This window comes from Gadus macrocephalus, chromosome 4 (assembly GCF_031168955.1).
Source record: "Gadus macrocephalus chromosome 4, ASM3116895v1".
Classification (NCBI taxonomy): Eukaryota; Metazoa; Chordata; class Actinopteri; order Gadiformes; family Gadidae; genus Gadus; species Gadus macrocephalus.
Genome location: NC_082385.1, coordinates 29,938,738 through 29,960,670, shown reverse-complemented (window position 1 = coordinate 29,960,670; position 21,933 = coordinate 29,938,738). Strand labels below are relative to the sequence as shown.

The window sequence follows — 21,933 nt, the reverse complement described above, 5'->3', positions numbered from 1 at the left end:
TAGGGAGGGGGCAGTATAGCCCAGCTCAGTTCCGAGGTCGCGTTTCCACTGCCGACAGTACCCTTGGTGGTAGGCCGGATGTCAATCGCCGCGGCAGCTACATAAACATCGTAAACAACGTCTTCCTCCGCAAGAATGCAGACGAACGTCTCCACCTCCTTGTTCGCCCAAGCAAGCTTTTTACGCGACATGTTAATTGTAAAGAATAATACCTCGAGGCTACTGTTTGTTTGTTTTTATCACCGCGTCACCCGGAAGTGACGATTCTGTCGACCAATCAACGGAGGGGGGGTGTAGCTAGAATTCCAGGGTACCCTTTCAGGCGTCTGGTCTCGTTTTGGGTACCGCAACGGAGGAGTCCCTAGAATGGGGTCGGAACGGGTACGGCAAAGTCCGGGTCACGCCCACTTTTGGCGGTGGAAACGCGATCCGACCCGCACCTTTGCGATCCGATCCGTTCCGCACCCTGCAGTGGAAATGCGCCAGTAGTGTGCACAGGTAAGGGACTGTCAAGTGGGCGTGGCATAGTGGGCGTGGCCGGGGTGCCGTACTGGCTTCGGCTTCTTCGTATATATAAAAGCGCTGCTATCTGTGGCTGGAGCAGCCTCCAATAAGCTCTTGCTTCCCTTGTGGCTATGTATAGTAATTACGGCTTATATGTTTGGTCCTGCTTCATTTTGGTCTATGTGTGGGTAGCTTAGATTCTTAAAATACGTAACAATCCCTCCTTGGTCATCTTAGATGACCATACAATAATATTTTAAATCATAAACACCATTTACCACACCGAAAATCTAGTCAAAGTAGGATAAATAATCAACATGGTAATACAACAATGAACATACATCCTGGTTATCATACAATCACATGGCCAAACAGTACACAAACAAAACTATCCATAGAAATCCTGAGCTAATACTTTTGGTTATGTGCAACAAGGTCATACAATTTTCATCATGTGCAAAAGTAAAGTAAAAAATTGGTAGTCATAATACAATTTTAAAATTTCAAAATGATTGATAGGCTAGCATGGATTTGGGGGGTTTAGGTGATCTTCGTGTATTGGTGCGCTGGTTCATGTGGGTGGTTTTGGGCGATGTTATTATTGTAGTCATTGTTTTTTCTGTCGCCGTCGGGCCTGTAATTCATGAACCCAAGACTCGTCCCTCCTTGTCAAGGGTTCAGCTCACAGAGAGGTTTCTTTTACATCATGGGAGCCTCCAAACAGGTTCTCCGTCGTCGTTGTGTCAGCAACAGGTGGCTTGTAAAACAATCGTCTCAAGGAAGATCAACAGTACCATTATCAATGCAGCGATTCAGAAATAACGGGTTGCACTCGCAACCAAACAATACTATATAATAACAAACACAACTCGTCTTGGTGGTTCAATAATTAATTATTCAAGTAAATCCAGGATATTGATTATCTTAAATACAGTAGGTTCTACTAGAATAGTATAGGTGTGACTATTCTAGATATTACAGCTGGATAAGGTCGGGCCCCTCAGGTAATGTAAGCCTGGATGGCACTTGGCACTTCTGTAGCGCCCACTGCTGTGGTGATCAGCAGATGCAGTAGCCCTCGTGCGCAGGGAATACAAAGGCAGCCGGTGACAATTAACACAGTCTCTGCATTTATTCCCGCGACGGGCACTCACTGGATTCTGCCTTTCCACCTCCCAAACATATTCTCCATCCATCCTGTGAAAGGGTCATTAATGCCGGAGTTCTCTGCCAATTCTAACCTGAGGGATTGTAATCATACCAGCGCCCTGGCCACCAACCCATCCGGAGCGATTCAAATCCTGCTGTTATTTGATCTCCTCATGTGACTGTTAGTCCTTGCTCGGCGGTGGTAGTTTGTAGGCTCCGGGTGTGTCTGCATCTGGAACTTTTGTTTCTATTGCAGAAATACAAACTCATGTACAGCAGTTAGTTGTTCAAAAACATATTTCCATGAATTCTAATTTTAATTGTTTTACAGTATCTACTTTGATTTAATTTCACACTACATCCCTCCTTGCGCATTGCTTCAGCCATGCGCATTAAATGACAACCAAAGCTAACAACACCGTAGTTCAACCAAGTTGCTATAACCAAAAAGATGTAAAAGGGAATTAACAATGTTAAAATTTGCATGTTCAATATCACTTCTGTGTTAACCGTATCTCATAATAACAGTTACCTTCATCATACTACCTGATTGTCCTACACTAACTATGTATATTGGATGACCTAATCTTCATTTATTCTACTTATTGCTCGCATTTGATGTTGTCCACACTTTGATTCTCCTATGTACATCGCATACCACATCAAACGTGAATACGCCTTATTCTCTGCACAACATCCTATTGCGCCACTTTCTGCATACCACATCAAACGTGAATATGTCTTAGCAAAGTGAAGTAAAGTAAACCTCAGTTTTATCTTTACTTATTTTATAGCTACACATGTCCCGGACACGTTCATTACTATTTCCAAAACAGTTTTTTTAGCTACGCAGGTCCCAGACCTAACTATACCATTACATGAACAGTATTTATTATTATAATTATCTAGTTTTTTGTTGGTCAACATCAAATCGATCGAAACTAGGTAGAATAAGAGTCATCTGAATTATGCACATCTGGGCATTAAATATAGGGTGATATTCTAAAACTAAACAAAAACTGAACCTAAAAGAAAAATTCAGAAGTTATCGGTTGAAACAAATGTTATTGTAATTGAACTACAGCAGTTGAGCTAACTCCCGCCTTGGGCGCCGGTTAAAACCATGAATGCCGGGCATCCATCACTGCTTGGGTTGCAAAGGCCTGAAGAGGAAGAACAAATTTAGTGCACATGTGAACTTTTACAGATCGTTTAAACTATTAATGTTGGTGAATATCAACTAGGGAGTGGCTCTCTGTACTTCAGCACCCAGACACACAGACCCTCAAATATACAAACACTTAACTACATTTACATCCTGCCTCCAACACATGGCTAGGTGTGAGGGTGGGAGGGGGCAAGGGGAAGAAAGAACAATAAGACAAGAACCTCAACCCAACCAACAACAGCGAGGCCACTTGCCTCTCTATTGTTAGTTAAATCGAAGCCCCCGTCCCACCGTTCCCGATCTTCTTTAAGCAATATGAATAAGGAAGGGTAGGGGAAGAGAATGTTTGCAGGGACAAAGGGTGGGGGGGGGGGATCTGACGACTGGACCTGTGGACAGGGGGATGGGGGGGGGGTCTGACTACTGGACCTGTGAAGACTGGGACAAAGGGAGTGGGGGCGGTTTCACGAGCGAGAGAGAGGAAGAGGGAGAGAGGAAGAGGGAGAGAGAATGTAACACTGTAGTTGGGCTCCCCGCTGCTCTTGGTCTCTGCAAGACCCAAGATGGCGGACGTCTGGGCAAAGGAAACCCACGTCACGAAGACGCGCCGTCTCTTTAACACCACGTGGTTACACTCTACGGCTGCGTTCTATACTAATCAAAATTGCACATTAGACTTAACTGAACCGGGAGGAATCAATCCAATTTGAACTCCTTGGCCAAGCCTCCGTTTTAATATGCAACTAAACTAGATTAACGTTAAAAACCTGACCTTTCCTCCCCCCACCGTAAAGAGTTTGGAAGTTCATGGTCGGTGATAAATATACCTTATGGTGGCCCGGCCGGACTTCGGAGCTTATCACCACTTACCCTATGTTGGCCCGGCTGAACTCGAAGCTTATCAACATTTACCTTATGATGGTCTCGGCTTAACTTCGAGACATTCACCAATTACCTTATGATGGTCTCGGCTTAACTTCGAGACATTCACCAATTACCTTATGATGGTCTCGGCTTAACTTCGAGACATTCATCATATAACACAAAAACCACCTACCACGTGGTACAGACAGACACAGAGACAGAGACAGACAGACATAACACACCGGGGGTCCCTTTGTGCAGGCTACCATTGCCTTACCAAACAGCCAGGAGCGCCCAGGTAAACAAAGGGATGGGGAGAGGGGGGGAGAGGGGGGAGAGGGGGGGAGGGGTACTCGTGTGTAGGGGGCCTGGAGGGGGGGCGGTGGGGACTTCACGTGTGTAGGGGGTCAGGGGTCTTTTACCTTAATAATTCATCGTCTTTAATAACAAAATACCAACAGACTTGAATGTAAAATGTCTTGTTAAGTCGAGGTCTAGGCCTCTGGAGCAGAACGACCGGACGGTGGCTAAAACAAACTTACACCTAAATGTTCTTATAACCAATCCTATTTCAGATTTAATCTTTAAAACAATGAGTTATACTTACCTCAGACGTGCGGGCCTGTTGAAGTTGTTTTAGCGTCGCGCCCGCCGGGATTTCTCGGGACTTTCTTCCAAACGTCGGTGGTCGCCATCTGTTGCATATTCTGAACGACCCTGCAGAATAACAGGATGACAAGACCACATGGGAAAATACAAACATACAAAACTTAAATTTAACATTATCAAAATATCTTAATATTAAAAATCTCCATTTCAATATTAGGCATCATACTTCTGTTGTTACCGTAACGTTGTCAGTTGGGGACAGTCGGGGTAACGTACGGCTGTGCGTTTTGGTTGACCATTAAACTGGTTGTGATATATTGTAATAATCGAGTATCCAATGTCTTGGCGTGTAAAGAAAAAACGTAACACGTATATTGTTAATCAAAATTATGAAGAATTATGGATTACTTTTTATTACTTATGTAATTTAATTGTAAATGTTGCCAATTATTAACCATAGATTACGTGAAGACTTTTATTATTTTCATAGTTTGCAATGAAATACATATTTTATTCTTTCTTATTTTGGTATTTTGGACCTCGTCAGGTCTGTTGAACTATGCATTTCTACCGCTTGTCCTCAGGATCCTCTATTGGGGGGGACTCCTCTATTGGAGGTTATCCCAGAACTCTTCTAATAAGAATCCCCAGGCCTGGATAACCCCGGACTTCTGTGGACGAGCGGTATGCACGCTATGGACAACTTTAAAGGCTAACCGTTCATGATGTGGAGTCTAGATAATTATTTATATTTTAAGATCACTGTGTAACTGCCGTACAGGGATCTGGTTGATGCAAGACCCCTGGGTTGGTGCCCTTTTGTAGGACTTCTTTCGGTTCTGGAATCCGGCTTTCCTGATTGTTGAATACAAGATAATGCATGCATATTGTGGTACGATATTATATCTATTGCAATCGCTCCAATGGAGGCAATAGTTGACCTTTGAACATTTCACGCAGTGTTTATTCGTATGTAGTAGCTGATTATAGCAGAATTTAACCCATGTAGATTTAATATTCGTAAAAAACGTATTGTAATTGTGTCTACCGCAGTTGAGCTAACTCCCTCCTTGGGCACCGTTTAAAACCATGTGCACCATTTATTGTATTTTATCGTAGAGGATGAGGATGAGGGCACTTAATGAGCGTGCGGAAACTGTAGTTATGAACTAGATATTGATATTTAAATCAAAATCAAACTAAATACCTGAAATATTGGAATGAAATATACAATATAATACTTCCAGCTATTGACTAGTGAAATGTGACAATTATACACATTTGCTGAATAAGTAACTGCCAAAACATTGTTATCATTTGAAACAGATGGATTTTTAAGGGAATATTTTTATGGAGAGAGAACATATTTCTAGAGACAGACAGACAGACATACAGACAGACAGACAGACAGACAGACAGACAGACAGACAGACAGACAGACAGACAGACAGACAGACAGACAGACAGACAGACAGACAGACAGACAGACAGACAGACAGACAGACAGACAGACAGACAGACAGACAGACAGACACAGAGACAGAGCACACCGGGGGTCCCTTTGTGCAGGCTACCATTGCCTTATCAAACAGCCAGGAGCGCCCAGGTAAACAAAGGGATGGGGAGAGGGGGGGGGGGGGAGAGGGAGAGAGAGAGAGAGGGGGGGGGGGGGGGGGAGAAGAGAGAGAGAGAGAGAGAGATGAGTGAGTGAGTGAGTGAGTGAGTGAGTGAGTGAGGGGGGGGAGGGGGAGAGAGAGAGAGAGAGAGAGGGAGGGGGAGAGAGAGAGAGAGGGGGGGGAGGGGGAGAGAGAGAGAGAGAGAGAGAGAGAGGGAGGGGGAGAGGGGGAGGGAGAGAGAGAGGGAGAGAGAGAGAGGGAGGGAGAGAGAGGGAGAGGGGGAGAGAGAGAGAGAGGGGGGGATATAGAGAGGGAGAGGGGGAGAGAGAGAGAGAGAGAGAGAGAGAGGGGGATATAGAGAGAGAGAGAGGATGTAACACTTAAGTTGAGGCCCCCTGTTGCTCTCATGCAATGGCGTTTGTTTCAGAAAAGGGGTCCGACTATAACGACCGTGAAGGTATGAACAAAGGAAAGGCACGTTTCCAAGACGCGTTGTCCCTTTAAATCGTACACCACGTGGTACATCCAAAATGCTGTAGGAACAAACTAGTTTTGACCTAGGTAGGTCGCACTGTATTGGATCTCTATAAGAAGTATGAGATTCCTGCAAGTTTGTCCCCACGGCGGGTTAGCGAGGCACTTGATAGCAGATGGGTTATTACTGCGTAAGTCTACCTCTACGGCTGCGTTCTATACTAACCAAAATTGCACATTAGATGTTACATGAACCGGGCTGTGAGGAATCAATTCGATTTGAATTCCTTGGCTAACGACGGCCAAGCTTCCGGTTTAATATGCAACTAAGCTAGATTAACGTTAAAAACCTGACCTTTCCTCGCTCCGCCATAAGAGTTTAGAAGTTTATGGTCGGTAATAAATATACCTTATGGTGGCCCGGCTTAACTTCGGCGCTTTCACCAAATAAATAACACTTAACCACAGGTAATACGTCTCCCACGTTGGTACAAACATTTAGATCAACCCATTGCTCGTGCACCGCGCCGACGGCGTAGTCAGACGCGTCGGTGGTGATGGCGATGGGGGCATCATGCGATGGATGGGCCAACATGGCGGCTTCGCCCAAGGCGGCCTTCGTGGCCTCGAACGCCTTCTCCCTCTCCGCCGTCCAGTCGACAGCCTGGTTAGGGGACTTGTCCTTGAGAGCCCCGTACAGTGGGCGCATAACGTGAGCCGCCTGGCGGATGAACCGGTGGTAAAACGTCACCATCCCCAGGAACTCCCGGAGCGCCCGAGCCGTGTGTGGGCGGGGGAAAGCAGAAATTGCCTCCACCTTCGACGGAAGAGGGGCGGCCCCCTCTTTGTTGATGAGATGCCCCAGGAAGTGGATGGAGGACAACCCGAACAGGCACTTCGCCGGGTTGACGATCAGCCCGTGCTGGTTGAGCCTCATGAAGAGGTCGCGTAGGTGACCCTGGTGCTCCTTTTCGGAGGAGCTGGCGACCAGGATGTCGTCCAAATACACGAAAACGAAGGGCATCTCCCTGAGCGCCGAGTCCATTAACCGCTGAAAGGTCTGAGCCGCGTTCCTGAGCCCGAACGGCATAGCGGAAGGCGGAAGGCGTTGATATAGATCTAATCAGGATTGGATACAGTCTATCTACAAACCCATATAAAACACACTCCTAGCCCTTATACTTCGTGAGCTCGTTATTTAATTTCAATCTGTTGTAGTGCCGAGAGACGGGAGTCGGAGGCGGAGTATCCAGCACAAAGTTTTAATGAACACAATACAAAAAGCCGTTCATTCGTAAAGTCAAAACCGGACTAAACTGGACGGTCGTTCCGTCCGCTAAACGGGTCCGGGAATAAACACCCCCCCCACCCATAGTTCCGTGGGTGAATTATGATAACCACCACACAAGCCCCCCCAGAATTCACCCATAGTCAAAGTCCTCGTGACGGAAAGGGGCGACGACCCGACCTCGTCTCGAGCGGATGACAGGGGCCGAGGAAGAGGAAGCAGCAGGCACGTCGGCGCCGTCCGCCACCCCGGAGGTCCCGGGGGTCAACAAGGTCGCTGGAGTGTCAACGGCCAGCGCGGGGCGCGGCGCAGGCGGACGTCCCCGGCGTGGGGGTTGCGCCACCTCCACCGGTCTGGAAATGTCCACGTTAGCCGGCTTAACCCTATCCCAGGAAACGGTCTCAGGCCTACCCCCGACGTCCACCACCAGGCACTTGTTTCCATGGCTCAAAACCCTGAACGGGCCATCGTAGGGAGGGCGTAGGGGACCACGGTGGGCGTCATGGCGAATGAAAACATAGTCCACCGTGCGCAGATCGGGGGGCATGCGGAAAGTGGGAGTGCCGTGTTGCGACGTGGGAACAGGCGCGAAAACCTTAGCGGTTTCCAGCAGGGAGGAACGTTGTTTGGCCGCCGACCAGGGGACCGAGGCGTCGGGAATAAAATCGCCTGGCACTCGTAGGGCCTGCCCGTAGACAAGCTCCGCCGAAGAGGACCGCAGGTCCTCCTTAGGGGCGCACCTGAGGCCGAGCATCACCCATGGCAGCCTATCCACCCAGTCGCCGTCCTTCAAGCTGGCCCGTAGGGCTGCCTTCATGGAACGGTGGAAACGTTCGCACAAGCCGTTCGCCTGGGGATGATAGGCGGTAGTGCGGTGCAGCTTGACCCCCAACCCTTCAGCCACCGCGTTCCAGAGTTCCGAGGTGAACTGCGAGCCTCGGTCCGAGGAGAGGTCTGAAGGAGTCCCAAAGCGCGCGACCCAAGTGCCGATGAACGCGCGTGCCACGTCAGAAGCCGACGTTGAGGAGAGGGGAACAGCTTCAGGCCAGCGGGTCGTCCTGTCGACCATGGTGAAGAGGTAGGTGAACCCGTGAGAGGAGGGAAGCGGTCCCACCAGGTCGACGTTGACGTGGTCGAACCTCCTTTCGGGAACAGTAAACTCTCCAAGGGGGGCCTTAATATGGCGGTGCACTTTGGATCGTTGACAGTCAACGCAAGAGCTGACCCAAGCACTAACGTCCTTTCTCAGTCCCTGCCATACAAACCTCTGGGAAACCAATTTCACAGACGGTTTCCTGCCGGGGTGGGAAAGGCCATGCAACGCCTCAAAAACGGGCCGGCGCCAGGACAACGGGACCAGCGGTCGAGGCTGGCCTGTGGAGACGTCGCACCATAGCCTCACGTCCGAGCCGTCAACCGCGACCTCCTCCAGGCGCAATCCCGTGTCCGAATCCCTCAGGGCCTGGACCCCATGGTCGGAGGCCTGGTCCATGCTCATGCGGACGTAATCCAGGCCCAGTTGGACAGCCCCAATGACCGTTCTCGAGAGGCAGTCTGCGACCACGTTAGACTTGCCAGCAATGTGTCGGATGTCCGTGGTGTACTCGGAGATGTACGCCAGCTGACGCTGCTGGCGGGCCGACCACGGCTCCGCCACCTTGGACATGCAGAACGTCAGAGGCTTGTGATCCACGAAAGCCGCAAACTCCCGCCCTTCCAGGAGGAATCGGAAATGGCGGATCGCCAGCCAGAGTCCAAGGAGTTCCCTGTCGAACGCGCTGTATTTGCGCTCCCTGGGGGTCAACTGGCGACTGAAAAAGGCGAGCGGCTGCCATGCACCATCAACCCATTGCTCGTGCACCGCGCCGACGGCGTAGTCAGACGCGTCGGTGGTGATGGCGATGGGGGCATCATGCGATGGATGGGCCAACATGGCGGCTTCGCCCAAGGCGGCCTTCGTGGCCTCGAACGCCTTCTCCCTCTCCGCCGTCCAGTCGACAGCCTGGTTAGGGGACTTGTCCTTGAGAGCCCCGTACAGTGGGCGCATAACGTGAGCCGCCTGGCGGATGAACCGGTGGTAAAACGTCACCATCCCCAGGAACTCCCGGAGCGCCCGAGCCGTGTGTGGGCGGGGGAAAGCAGAAATTGCCTCCACCTTCGACGGAAGAGGGGTGGCCCCCTCTTTGTTGATGAGATGCCCCAGGAAGTGGATGGAGGACAACCCGAACAGGCACTTCGCCGGGTTGACGATCAGCCCGTGCTGGTTGAGCCTCATGAAGAGGTCGCGTAGGTGACCCTGGTGCTCCTTTTCGGAGGAGCTGGCGACCAGGATGTCGTCCAAATACACGAAAACGAAGGGCATCTCCCTGAGCGCCGAGTCCATTAACCGCTGAAAGGTCTGAGCCGCGTTCCTGAGCCCGAACGGCATACGCAGGAACTCGAACAACCCGAACGGCGTCACCACCGCTGTCTTGGCGATGTCCGAGGGATGCACCGGCACCTGGTGGTAACCGCGCACCAGGTCCACCTTCGAGAAGACCCGCTTGCCCGCCAGGTGTGCTGAGAAGTCCTGGATGTGCGGGATTGGGTAGCGGTCGGGCGTGGTAGCGTCGTTCAGGCGGCGGTAATCCCCACAAGGTCGCCACCCGCCGTCTGGCTTGGGAACGATGTGGAGTGGTGAGGCCCAGGGGCTGTCCGAGCGGCGGATGATGCCCAGGCGTTCCATGTTGGCGAACTCCGACTTAGCGACTTTCAGCCTGTCGGGGTTGAGTCGTCGGGCCCTAGCGTAGACGGGTGGACCCTTGGTGTCTATATGATGCTCTACACCATGTTTCGCCGTGACCGCGGAGGTCGGGTTATACCGGGGAAGGCGTTGATATTCGTCCCCCTCTGAGAGGGAGCTGGAGAGCCCGCCGTAAGCCGCCCGACCGCGGGCACATTCAAACGATGAGAACGTCCGTGCGTCCACCAGGCGGTTGTTTTTCACGTCCACAAGCAGATTGTGCGCACAAAGGAAATCCGCGCCGAGGAGGGGAAAGGAGATGTCGGCCGTGACAAAATCCCACCTGAATCGCTGGCCTCCAAAGCACAGGTCCGCGGTCTTTGTACCATACGTGCGGATGGGTGTGTCGTTAGCGGACCTCAACTGTGGACCGTGGACGCCAGGGGCCGTGTCCTCCACCGTAGCCGGCAGGACGCTCCTCTGAGCCCCGGTGTCGCAAAGAAACTCGCGGCCGGAGAGGGCGTCCCTGATGAACAATAGCCGGGTTGACGTGCCTGCACTCACGGCCACTAAAGAGCGCAAGCCTTGGCGTTTCCCGTCGGCTTGAAGTTGCACGGGGACCGGCACCTCTTTGCCTTAGCGCCGAAACGTGCGTGGAAATAGCACATACCATTGCTGGCACTGCCATCGGCGGCTACTGGGGCTCTGTTGGTCAGCCTGTCCCTGTCCGGTGGGTAGGCACTGCGTGTTGGGGCTAGCACTTCAGGTGCGAAACTCTGAGCAGCCAGGAAAAAACGGTCGGCTTCCTCCGCCAACGCGCGTGGCTCAGTAATCCTCGTGCCCGCGAGCGCCGTCCGGACCTGGGGTGGCATGTGTTGGAGGAACAGCTCCATGAAGAGGAAGTTAGGTTCTTCAGCACCCAGCAGGTTGAGCATCATCTCCATATGTTCAGAGGGTTTGCTGTCCCCGAGGCCCCGAATAGCCAGCAAGCGTTGGGCCCGCTCTGACTGTGACAGCCCAAAAGTCTTCAATAGGAAGGCTTTGAGGTCCCTGTACTTGCCGTGGTCCGGGGGATTCGCTATGAAATTCGCCGCCCGGGTCGCAGTGGATCTCCCCAGCGCCGACACGACGTGGTAGTAGCGTGTGGTGTCGTCCGTGACGTCACGGATCGCGAACTGCGCCTCTGTCTGCGCGAACCACGCCGTCGGTGAAAACTCCCAGAACTCCGGCAACTTAATAAAAGCATTATTCGCCATGTTCGTTTTGGTCTCTGAAGCTTCAGCGAGACCTTCGTCGGGGTCACCAGTGTAGTGCCGAGAGACGGGAGTCGGAGGCGGAGTATCCAGCACAAAGTTTTAATGAACACAATACAAAAAGCCGTTCATTCGTAAAGTCAAAACCGGACTAAACTGGACGGTCGTTCCGTCCGCTAAACGGGTCCGGGAATAAACACCCCCCCCACCCATAGTTCCGTGGGTGAATTATGATAACCACCACACTGTTAGCTTATTCTAGGCCGTTTGTAACCGGCTGTATGAATTTAAACCAGTCCGAGATTACACGTCCCCGCTGCCTGACGGACGCAGTACAAGCTATTCACCTAATGTTACTAATCTAACTATACAGAGTTTAGTCATTGACAACAGGTTCTGTTTACCTTTGTTGTGGCGCCTGTAAGTAGCTTGTACTGCTTTCCGAACGGCCCCGCGGTCGCCAGTCTCGGTCCGGATCTTTCCAAGAACGTCAGGGGTCACCATCTGTTGCATATTCTTGAAGAAACTTGTCCAATCCCGGGTTGCTTTAACTCACTTCATTTATTATAAAGTCGTCGGCATGTTTCGGCATGGTAACTGAAGCTATACGGAGGGAATTGTAGCTAAAGAGTGGAACACGTGTGAGAGATAATAACTCTGGCTACTATGGGCCACGGGCAGAGGCCCGTGACCCTTCGCGGGTGTCGCTGAAAATCTCTGGCCCCTTCTGGTAGTGTGCACAGGTAAGGGACTGTCAAGTGGGCGTGGCATAGTGGGCATGGCCGGGGTGCCGTACTGGCTTCGGCTTCTTCGTATATATAAAAGCGCTGCTATCTGTGGCTGGAGCAGCCTCCAATAAGCTCTTGCTCCCCTTGTGGCTATGTATAGTAATTACGGCTTATATGTTTGGTCCTGCTTCATTTTGGTCTATGTGTGGGTAGCTTAGATTCTTAAAATACGTAACAGTACCTTTACCGTCACCGAGCGAATAAAAAGGGTACCTTTCCCGTCAGTCACCGACGCTAAAGGGCCTTTGCCAACAGTCGGTATTTGACGTTCTCGGAGTGAGACTGGTGGATTGCGGGAGTATGCAGTGTTCCTGGGGGCTTGTGCCAGAGCCATGAGAGAAGAGTTGCGACCATATGGTTGCGACACTCTCTGGCCGTTTCTCAATTCCTAGCACGCGTACTACGGACTCGATGACTTGCAAGTACGTACTTGGCAAGTCCGTACTTCAAGCACAGACTTGCGAGCACGCGAGTACGTACCTGCAATTGGAACAGCAGCTGACTCGATGACGTCACCCACCTCTGCTCGTCCGTTAACTGTGCTACGGCCTCATTTAGGCATATAGGCCTACTACTACTGAACAATATAAACAAATGATATAAAACAAAATCCCAGCCTCTTTCATTTTCAAATAGTATGTAAACATTCTGAATGAATAAAAATTGAAAAGATATGCGTGTCCTGTCATGTGTATAGAGTGGCGAAGTCACGCCCCTTCCGGTAAGGGCTCATGGGCTCAAGGGCTCCTATGAGATCGAAAAATATGAATGGGTGTCAATGGAGAGAAAATAATTATTTTCTGGTCCCGGTCTTTATATGCCCTGGATTACACATATGTTGTTTGTGGATTTAAAGGATAATTTTTAATGCAAAGAGTTCGACCGTTTATTGTGCAATTGTTCAGATAAAGGCTGTAGAGAAAACACAACGAGAAAGACTACACGGCTCGTATGTGACGTCACGCTCCCTGCGACTGGCGTGGTGGAGAAGACCGACAATCTTCCCATCGACATAACTGAAACTCTGCACGTGCGCCGATTTATAATGGTTTTCACCTCTTTCGATGCTTTTATCCTCCCCTTGGAAAAAGCGGTGAAGTGGGGCAGAGAGATCGCCATCTCTGTGCCGAGTTCCAAGGGCGGGTGTGGTGACGTATATCATATGCGTCGAGAGCAGCGAAGAGCTGTAGTTCACAAAGCGGCCTCGCATAAAACCTAAAATTATCAAACTTCTTCACGAACATTTTTAGTTTTCTTTGCATGAAAAATTATCATTTAAATCCACAAACAACATATGTGTAATCCAGGGCATATAAAGACTGGGACCAGAAAATAATTATTTTCTCTCCATTGACTCCCATTCATATTTTTCGATCTCATAGGTCCCATGAGCCCTATCGGAAGGGGCGTGACTTCGCCACTCTATAAGCTATACACACACGACTTTATATATATATATTATCTTATATTATTATTATTATTATTATATTATATATTATATAAATATATATATATAAGTTAAGAGTAATTTAAGCTACAGTTGTGCGTCTTCTCCATATTGTCCGCCATCGTACTGCTGCGAGGGCGAAATGCATCCTGGGATTTATAGCGATTGCAAGCACACGAGCCACCTCCGATGCATGCTCGGTGAAACGGCTGATTATAGTATTACAGTGTGTACCTTGGTTATCATATACATGTTTTGACGGTCTGAGTTTGTGATGTGAGTCTATGGTCTTGTATATACATGTTTCATGTATTCATATGTTTTTTACATGTTGTGACTGTCTGAGTTTGTGATGTGAGTCTTTGGTCTCGTATTTATATGCATGTTTCATGTATTTATGTTTTTTACATGTTGTGACTGTCTGAGTTTGTGATGTGAGTCTTTGTTCTATGTACCCACTCTTGGCCTGCACCTTGACGTGGTGAGTGGGCTTTAAACTAAGCCAGGCCTTTTGGTAACCCTTCCTTTTACAGTCCCCTAATTACTAGGTATTTACCCGGTACATACATGGTAAATCATAGTGTATTACTGGGTAATTGCCACTGGTAATAAGAAGGTAAATACAGAGGTAGTTACCCGGTAAATACATGGTAAATCATAGTGTATTACTGGGTAATTACCACTGGTAATAAGAAGGTAAATACAGAGGAATTATCCGGTAAATTATAGTGTATTACTGTGTAATTACCACTGGTAATAAGAAGGTAAATACAGAGGAATTACAGCTGAAGTACTAAGTAAAACCTCCACTATTACCCATCAACTCAACTAAGTAGCGTGTAGTTGTAACTGATTTAGGTTGGTAATAACTCAGATATTGTGTACTTCCTAGGAAATTAGGCAACCAATTCTTATAAAGACCTATTATCCAAGGTTTATGTTGGTAACAGCCCAAATTTAATGATGTACTATCTAGAAATTAGCATAGTGCGTTCCAATAAAATACTATTTCTTAGTTATTATTCATAGCTACACCCATTTAGAAAGGATTTATTCGATTTACCACTATGGAATTACTTACCTGGTAACAACCCTCTGCAGGAAGTTTTCCTCTAGTGTCATGGTACATCTTCTTAAATACTGGGTACAAAGCCGTTTGTTTCCATGGTATTACCAGGTTCTTACCATATAATTTATAATAGATTCCATTATCGATGCAGTCAACACAAACATGTACCATGTACGTTCTGCGACGTTACCAAGTAAAACACGACAACTTACCCAGTAATTAAGCTGAAACTGTACTGTAAAAGGAAGCCTCGTTTGTTTCCATGGTATTACCAGGTTCTTGCCATATAATTTATAATACATTTCATTGTCCATGCAGTCAACACAAACTTGTACCAAGTACGTTCTGCGACGTTACCAAGTAAAACACGACAATTTACCCAGTAAGTAAGCTGAAACTGTACTGTAAAAGGAAGCCTCGTTTGTTTCCATGGTATTACCAGGTTCTTACCATATAATTTGTAATACATTATTCCCTTTTCCATGCAGTCAACACAAACTTGTACCATGTACGTTCTGTGACGTTACCAAGTAAAACACGACAATTTACCCAGTAATTAAGCTGAAACTGTACTGTAAAAGGAAGCCTCGTTTGTTTCCATGGTATTACCAGGTTCTTACCATATAATTTGTAATACATTATTCCCTTTTCCATGCAGTCAACACAAACTTGTACCATGTACGTTCTGTGACGTTACCAAGTAAAACACGACAATTTACCCAGTAATTAAGCTGAAACTGTACTGTAAAAGGAAGCCTCGTTTGTTTCCATGGTATTACCAGGTTCTTACCATATAATTTGAAATACATTATTCCCTTTTCCATGCAGTCAACACAAACTTGTACCATGTACGTTCTGCGACGTTACCAAGTAAAACACGACAATTTACCCAGTAATTAAGCTGAAACTGTACTGTAAAAGGAAGCCTTGTTTATTTCCATGGTATTACCAGGTTCTTACCACATAATTTGTAATACATTATTCCCTTTTCCATGCAGTCAACACAAATTTGTACCATGTACGTTCTGCGACGTTACCAAGTAAAACATGACAATTTACCCAGTAAGTAAGCTGAAACTGTACTGTAAAAGGAAGCCTAGTTTGTTTCCATGGTATTACCAGGCTCTTACCATGTAAGTTGTAACTGGTTATTCCCTTTTCCATGCAATCAACACAAACCATATATGTTCTGGAACATCGTTCACCAGTAGTTAAGCACTTTAATTGTTGTTATAAAACCCCAAACCACTGTTGATGAAAGGCATATTAGAATTAAACAAAATCAAAGGCTTATCTTTCAAACAATGCATATCTCACAAACAGGCACTGAACACTGAAGAAATCAGACAAAAAAAAGCCGTCCACATCAACTCAATTTAAATGTTACTGATGGTGTTTTCATAAAACACATGACATTGTTATGGCAAGTGACCACAAGGAAGACTGCTTCAACCTCTTCAATTTGAATAAGCGGTGAATGCCATGCAGCAATCTGCCTATGGGAGCATCTTTGTGGTCATTCGCAAACCAATGAGTCCACTCGATGAATGAGAGATGACTCTTTAGTGTCTTCTCTGTGAGGTATCCCTGCAGTCTCCACATCTGGGATTTGAAGACTGACCAAGACCTGACCAGGTACCTCCAAATCTCCCCTTCCATACTGTAATAAAGAATCAGAAGACAAGAAAATAAACATTAGGACTGTCAATTAATGAACATTTCTAGAACATGTAGAACTCAAAGATTATTTTTGTTTATTAGTTAAAAAAGGATGCTGATCCTCTGGCCATTGTGTTTGGTCATATTGAAAAGAGAAAAAGGCATAGCCATAAATACAGTTAATAGGACGGGAGGGGACAGGCTGTTAGCTCCGATTAGCACTTTAGCATCGAGCTAGCGGAGCTTGTCATTCAAATAACTCGGACATGTTGTTTAAAACCTATAACACCCAATTTATTAAACTATCCGGATTTAATCGGGCTCTCTCCCATAAGTACAGTTAATAGGACGGGAAGAGACAGGCTCTGTTAGCCCCGGTTAGCGCGATGCTAAAGAGCAGCTCTACCGGAGCATGCCACCTCAACAGGTACAAGTTAGCCTCCGGTTTGATATTCGCCGGATATTCGGTTTACCACCCAATCGGATTCATCAACATAAGTGCAATACATTACGGGCTTAGTATGTTGAGGACGGTTTAGGACGGCGTATCGCGAAAATCACAAACACATGTTGTCGCCATCGATGTCTGTGCAACAACGTCATTTACGTTCTGGCTGCTACCTGTTTTAGGGACCGTCAACAAGTTACACAAACCGACTGGTGGCAGAGACGTTACCATGGAATTGTTTCTGGAAATAAATCATATAAAATAACATAAAAATCACAAAAAAAATACATTTTGTCACCTGATTGTAGTAGTAGTTGCCAATGGTGGGCTGCTACTTACTGCAGGTAACTTTGCTAATATATTGCATTATTGTTAAACGGGATGCAATTAATAATTTCAAATATAGTTTAGTCGATTTTTGTCGAATATTAAACTATTAACTGCATTATGATTAACTATATTTCAATATATTTGTGTGATTAATTTCCTGTCTGAAACAATTCCATGGTAACGTCTCTGCCACCAGTCGGTGAGTGTAACTTGTTGACGGTCTATCCCCGACACCCCAGCCAGAGTCAACACCATATACATGTTGCATTAATTTAACACATTCATGTTATTCATCTACCTGCCTACCTGCCTATAATCTTTCACTTATGTCCATTTTTTGCTTTTTCTTGCCGCGTGTTCTTCTTGAAGCTCCGAAGTCGACCAGCGTCACCGCACACTTTAAAATAACATAACACGTCAAGAGAAGGTAGAAAGCTTCTCCTCCTCCCTCTCCCCTCGGTGCGGGAGGAGCGCCACGTGAAGCCGTGTGGTTTGCTTCGGTAGTGCCGGGGAACCCTGAGGTGGGAGACAGAGAGACGGCAATCTGACCCATGAGCACCACGCGCCAACCCCCTTTACCCTAAAGTCTACACAACCGCAGACATTCACCGCCTTCTACCGGTGAACAACCACGTGACTGCACGTTTCTAAACGGCACCTGCTCAAAGAAGCCCACATGAGGTAATGAAGGACGTCATTAACTAATGAGTGGCAGCTGGCTGTAATTCGTACCTTAATAATGCGATATAATGCAAAAAATATAAAGAAGACAATTTCTCACAGTATTGTGACACATTAATTGGACTATAAATATTCCCATTATTAATTGGAACATAAATAGTCTGATTAAATGTACTACAAAAGAGTATTATTAGGCGCCCACAAATAACTGTCCGCCCCTCTGTGGTGATACCCACTCCCGCCACTGGGTGTCGCTCATAACACTAATTTCTGGACTGCTGCTTGTATTCGCCAGAGCACAGGTAGTAGACTATAGCAGAGACAAGTCAAAAGGGTATTTATTTACACACATGTAATGTGTATGCAAGACAATACTTAACCCAATCCTGGATGAGCTAAAAAGGAGAGCAGAGGTAGGAGAGAGGAGGAAGAGAAGAGAGAGGAAGGAGAGAGGAGAAACTAAGAGGAGACGATGGAGAGGAGAGGAGAGAGACAAAGTCATGGTACTCACAAACAAGGAGACACATGTTACCCATGTTGGGTTGTTATATGGTGGACATTAAAAATAATTCGACACCTTTGGTTTTTTTCCATTTTTATTGAAACCATAATGTTTTTACATTTGATTGCTTTGTCATTCATGATTCAGACTTATGAACTAACAGCAATGTTTAGATGATTATGATACACACATTAATCCTCAAACCATGCTCTACGTAACTGCAACAATTAACAATTGTATAGAAGTAAAACTTAAAAAAACTGGAGAAAACAGACAATGAAGAATATAATGTTATCTAATAATTTACAATGGGTTATATTTTATAATATTCAGGGTTCACTTCCTTCTGAATCTCTCGTTGTTAAATGCCAGCAGTACAACATGAATGCAGAGCTCTCAGATCTCACATAGTATAGATTCTAATTCAAGAAACATCGTCAGTTGTTTGGGTTGTTTTTATTTTATTATCAAAACAAAGGTCCTAGTCTGTTTGATTGACACGTGAGATGATCAGGGGGCCAGAGTTTGTACCTTCATAATCATAGTTACATGGACAGAGGAATGGATAGAGAGGCTCACTAAAGGTGCAGCCAGTAGCAGAGTAGAGATGAACCCTGGCTTCCACATCATAGAAGGAGACCAGACCCTCATCATAATCAACAAACACCCCCACCTTCTGGAGGGGGGGTGATGTCCGTCTCAGAGGGACACAGACATCAGGGATATCATTAAATAACAACCCATCATTGTTGAAGTAAAGAGTCCAGTAACCCGTCTCAGGGGCCAATATGATCTCACCTATTCTGTTGATGGACTCTCTGGCCACTCCTAAACACCATTCAGTCTTGTCTTTAACCCGGACCTCAAAGTAAAATCTCCCTGAGGAGAAGCTCTGCCTCGTAAGAACATATATATAATCTGTAAATCTCTTAGGGTTGTCTGGGAGTTCCTTCCGTACACCTCCGTGATGTACTTGTTTCCCATCCTCAGACAGGATGAGCCTGGGATGAGCAGTATCAGGATCCAGAGTCACATCTACTTCATACTGCTGGACCCTCTTCAGTTCAGCATCACGCAGCTTCTTTATCTCCTTGTTCAGTGTCTCCTCCAGCTGATCCAGGGATCTCCTCAAGGTCCCTACGTATGACGGAGGACAGACCTCCACCGTCGTCCAGTCCCTGGTGGGTGGAGGATCCTTCAGGGATCTGAAGGCCTGGAGGAAGTGGAGGTGGTCATTAGTGTGTAAGAGCTGCTTCACCTCTAAGCTTCTATTGGTCAGATCTTCTATCTCCTGCTCCAGCTCTTTGATGAGGCCTTCAGCTTGTGTCTCTGTGGATTTCAGTCTCTCTTTAACCATTTTGTTGAGATCATCCTGGCACTTCTCAATGCAGCGCATCAGAGCAGTGATGACCTGCACACCATCGGCTATCTCTCTGTCTGCGTCTGCTTTGCTGCGTTTAACTGTGTCTTTAATCTCCTGAATATTATTTTGTCTCTCCTGGATTATCTGCTGAACATCAGCCTCTATCTTCCCCAGTTGGGCCATCTTCACTTCATATTCCTCCTTTAGAGGTACAACAGGATGTGACTTATGGTCTGTCTCTGTGCAATACTGACACACACACACCTGTTCAGTCTGGCAGAAGAGCTCCAGAAGTCGGTCGTGTTTCTTACACATCCTGTCTTCCAGACGGTCCATAGGCTCGACCAGCCGATGTTTCTTCAGGACTGTGACTCTTTGATGTGGCTCCAGGTGGGTTTGGCAGTAAGAGATAAAACACACTAGGCAGGACTTCACGGCCTTCAGCTGGGTCCCAGTACAGACGTCACAGGGAACTTCTGCTGGTTCAACACAAGGCTGCTCTTTTACTCGTACGGACGTTCCAAACCGATCAACCATCTCTGATAAGAGGGTATTGACCCGTAAATCAGGTCTTGTGTTAAAAAGCTCCGCCCCCACGGCACGTGAGTGCACTGCATTCATTCACCTCTTCAAATGCGTTGATGTGTGTCTCTTCTTTCTGGAGTTAATGAGAGCCGGTGCAGAACGAGAGACATTGTGGTGATTTAGTGGTTATAAGCAACTGTAACTGGGATCATCGGTGTAGATCTATTCGGGTTTCCGGGGCTTCCCTGAATTCTTTAAATCCAACCAGATAAAATCCGATTTTCGACAGAAACAGACGACGAGCTGTTTTTTAGCGCTACGCTGCTGTAGGAGCTCTCCTCGATGTGCACGCGCACAGTGCACCGTACTAGAGCAGCAGAGCTGAGAGCAGCAGACTGCGACACAGTCTGGTCAGTGGGGGATTTCCTTTTGCTTTTGGAACGTTTGCCCCCTTTGAAGTACTAGTGCACCCCCTGCTGGTAAAAGTGCACACACACCCACACACACACACACACACACACACACACACACACACACACACACACACACACACACACACACACACACACACACACACACACACACACACACACACACACACACTATAAAGGCAATGAATAAAGAAAAAGTGTAATAAAAAATATTAGTTGTGTTCCCGCTGCTCATGGGCTAGAGTTGGAACAACCACCTTGGAGTGTGTGTGTGTGTGTGTGTGTGTGTGTGTGTGCGCGTGTGTGTGTGTGTGTGTGTGTGTGTGTGTGTGTGTGTGTGTGTGTGTGTGTGTGTGTGTGTGTGTGTCGGAAGGTGGAGAGGGTGGAGGACAGCTGAGGTCGGGGGTGTAGTTGACCCCGTTTGAGCACATGTTGTTGGGCTTCTTGGAGAGCACTATGGGGGCAAGCATCTGAGGAGGAGGAGGAGGAGGAGGAGGAGGAGGAAGAGGAGATGGGGGGGAGGAGGAGGAATGTTGGGGAGGGGGAGGAGGTAGAGGAGGGGGAGGGGGAAGAGGTGAGGATGAGAGAGGGAGGGGGAGGAGGAGGAGGTGGAAGGCGGGGAGAAAGGGTGGAGTTGGAGGAGGAAGGAGGGGTGAAGGAAAAATAAAGGATGGGTAGGGGGAGTGAGGAGGTGGTGAGGGAGGTAGGAGGAGGGAAAGAGGAGGAGGAGATAAGAGAGAGGAAGAAATAATACCTAAACCCTAGGATAACGACGGCCATCCTCAGATATGCTAATGAATACGTAATCACATCTCAGTGTGAACCTTCTTTTTCTCGTGTCTAACTGAATCAACAAAGTCCTTTTTCGATCAAAGCGTCTGCTAAATGACTCAACAGCCGGTCTCCATGGTGACGGGTGTGATGGAAAATCTACATGTTATGTTCAGGGTCTTATAAAATATAATTCTTAGTGTTTCATGTGATGTAATCTGGTTTCACATCCCGTTCTTGGAATCTTGCTATTCTGCAAGGTCTTCTAAAAT

The 21,933-nt window shown here is 47.4% G+C and overlaps 2 protein-coding genes and 1 long non-coding RNA gene across 3 annotated transcripts in view; 1 reads left to right on the top strand and 2 right to left on the bottom strand.

The window, feature by feature from the left end:
• LOC132455191 (NACHT, LRR and PYD domains-containing protein 3-like) overlaps window positions 1-21,933 on the bottom strand; it is a 381,632-nt gene that overhangs the window by 234,427 nt on the left and 125,272 nt on the right. The gene's annotated exons all lie outside the window — the stretch shown is intronic.
• LOC132455320 (uncharacterized) lies at window positions 3,235-4,379 on the top strand. Its single transcript, XR_009525184.1, has 2 exons — window positions 3,235-4,098; window positions 4,194-4,379. It is a non-coding gene; the product is annotated as an uncharacterized LOC132455320 (long non-coding RNA).
• LOC132455245 (zinc finger protein RFP-like) lies at window positions 18,687-20,516 on the bottom strand. The gene has a single exon (XM_060049077.1). The coding sequence runs from the start codon at window positions 20,469-20,471 to the stop codon at window positions 19,053-19,055; it is 1,419 nt and encodes a 472-aa protein (XP_059905060.1). The 5' UTR covers window positions 20,472-20,516; the 3' UTR covers window positions 18,687-19,052.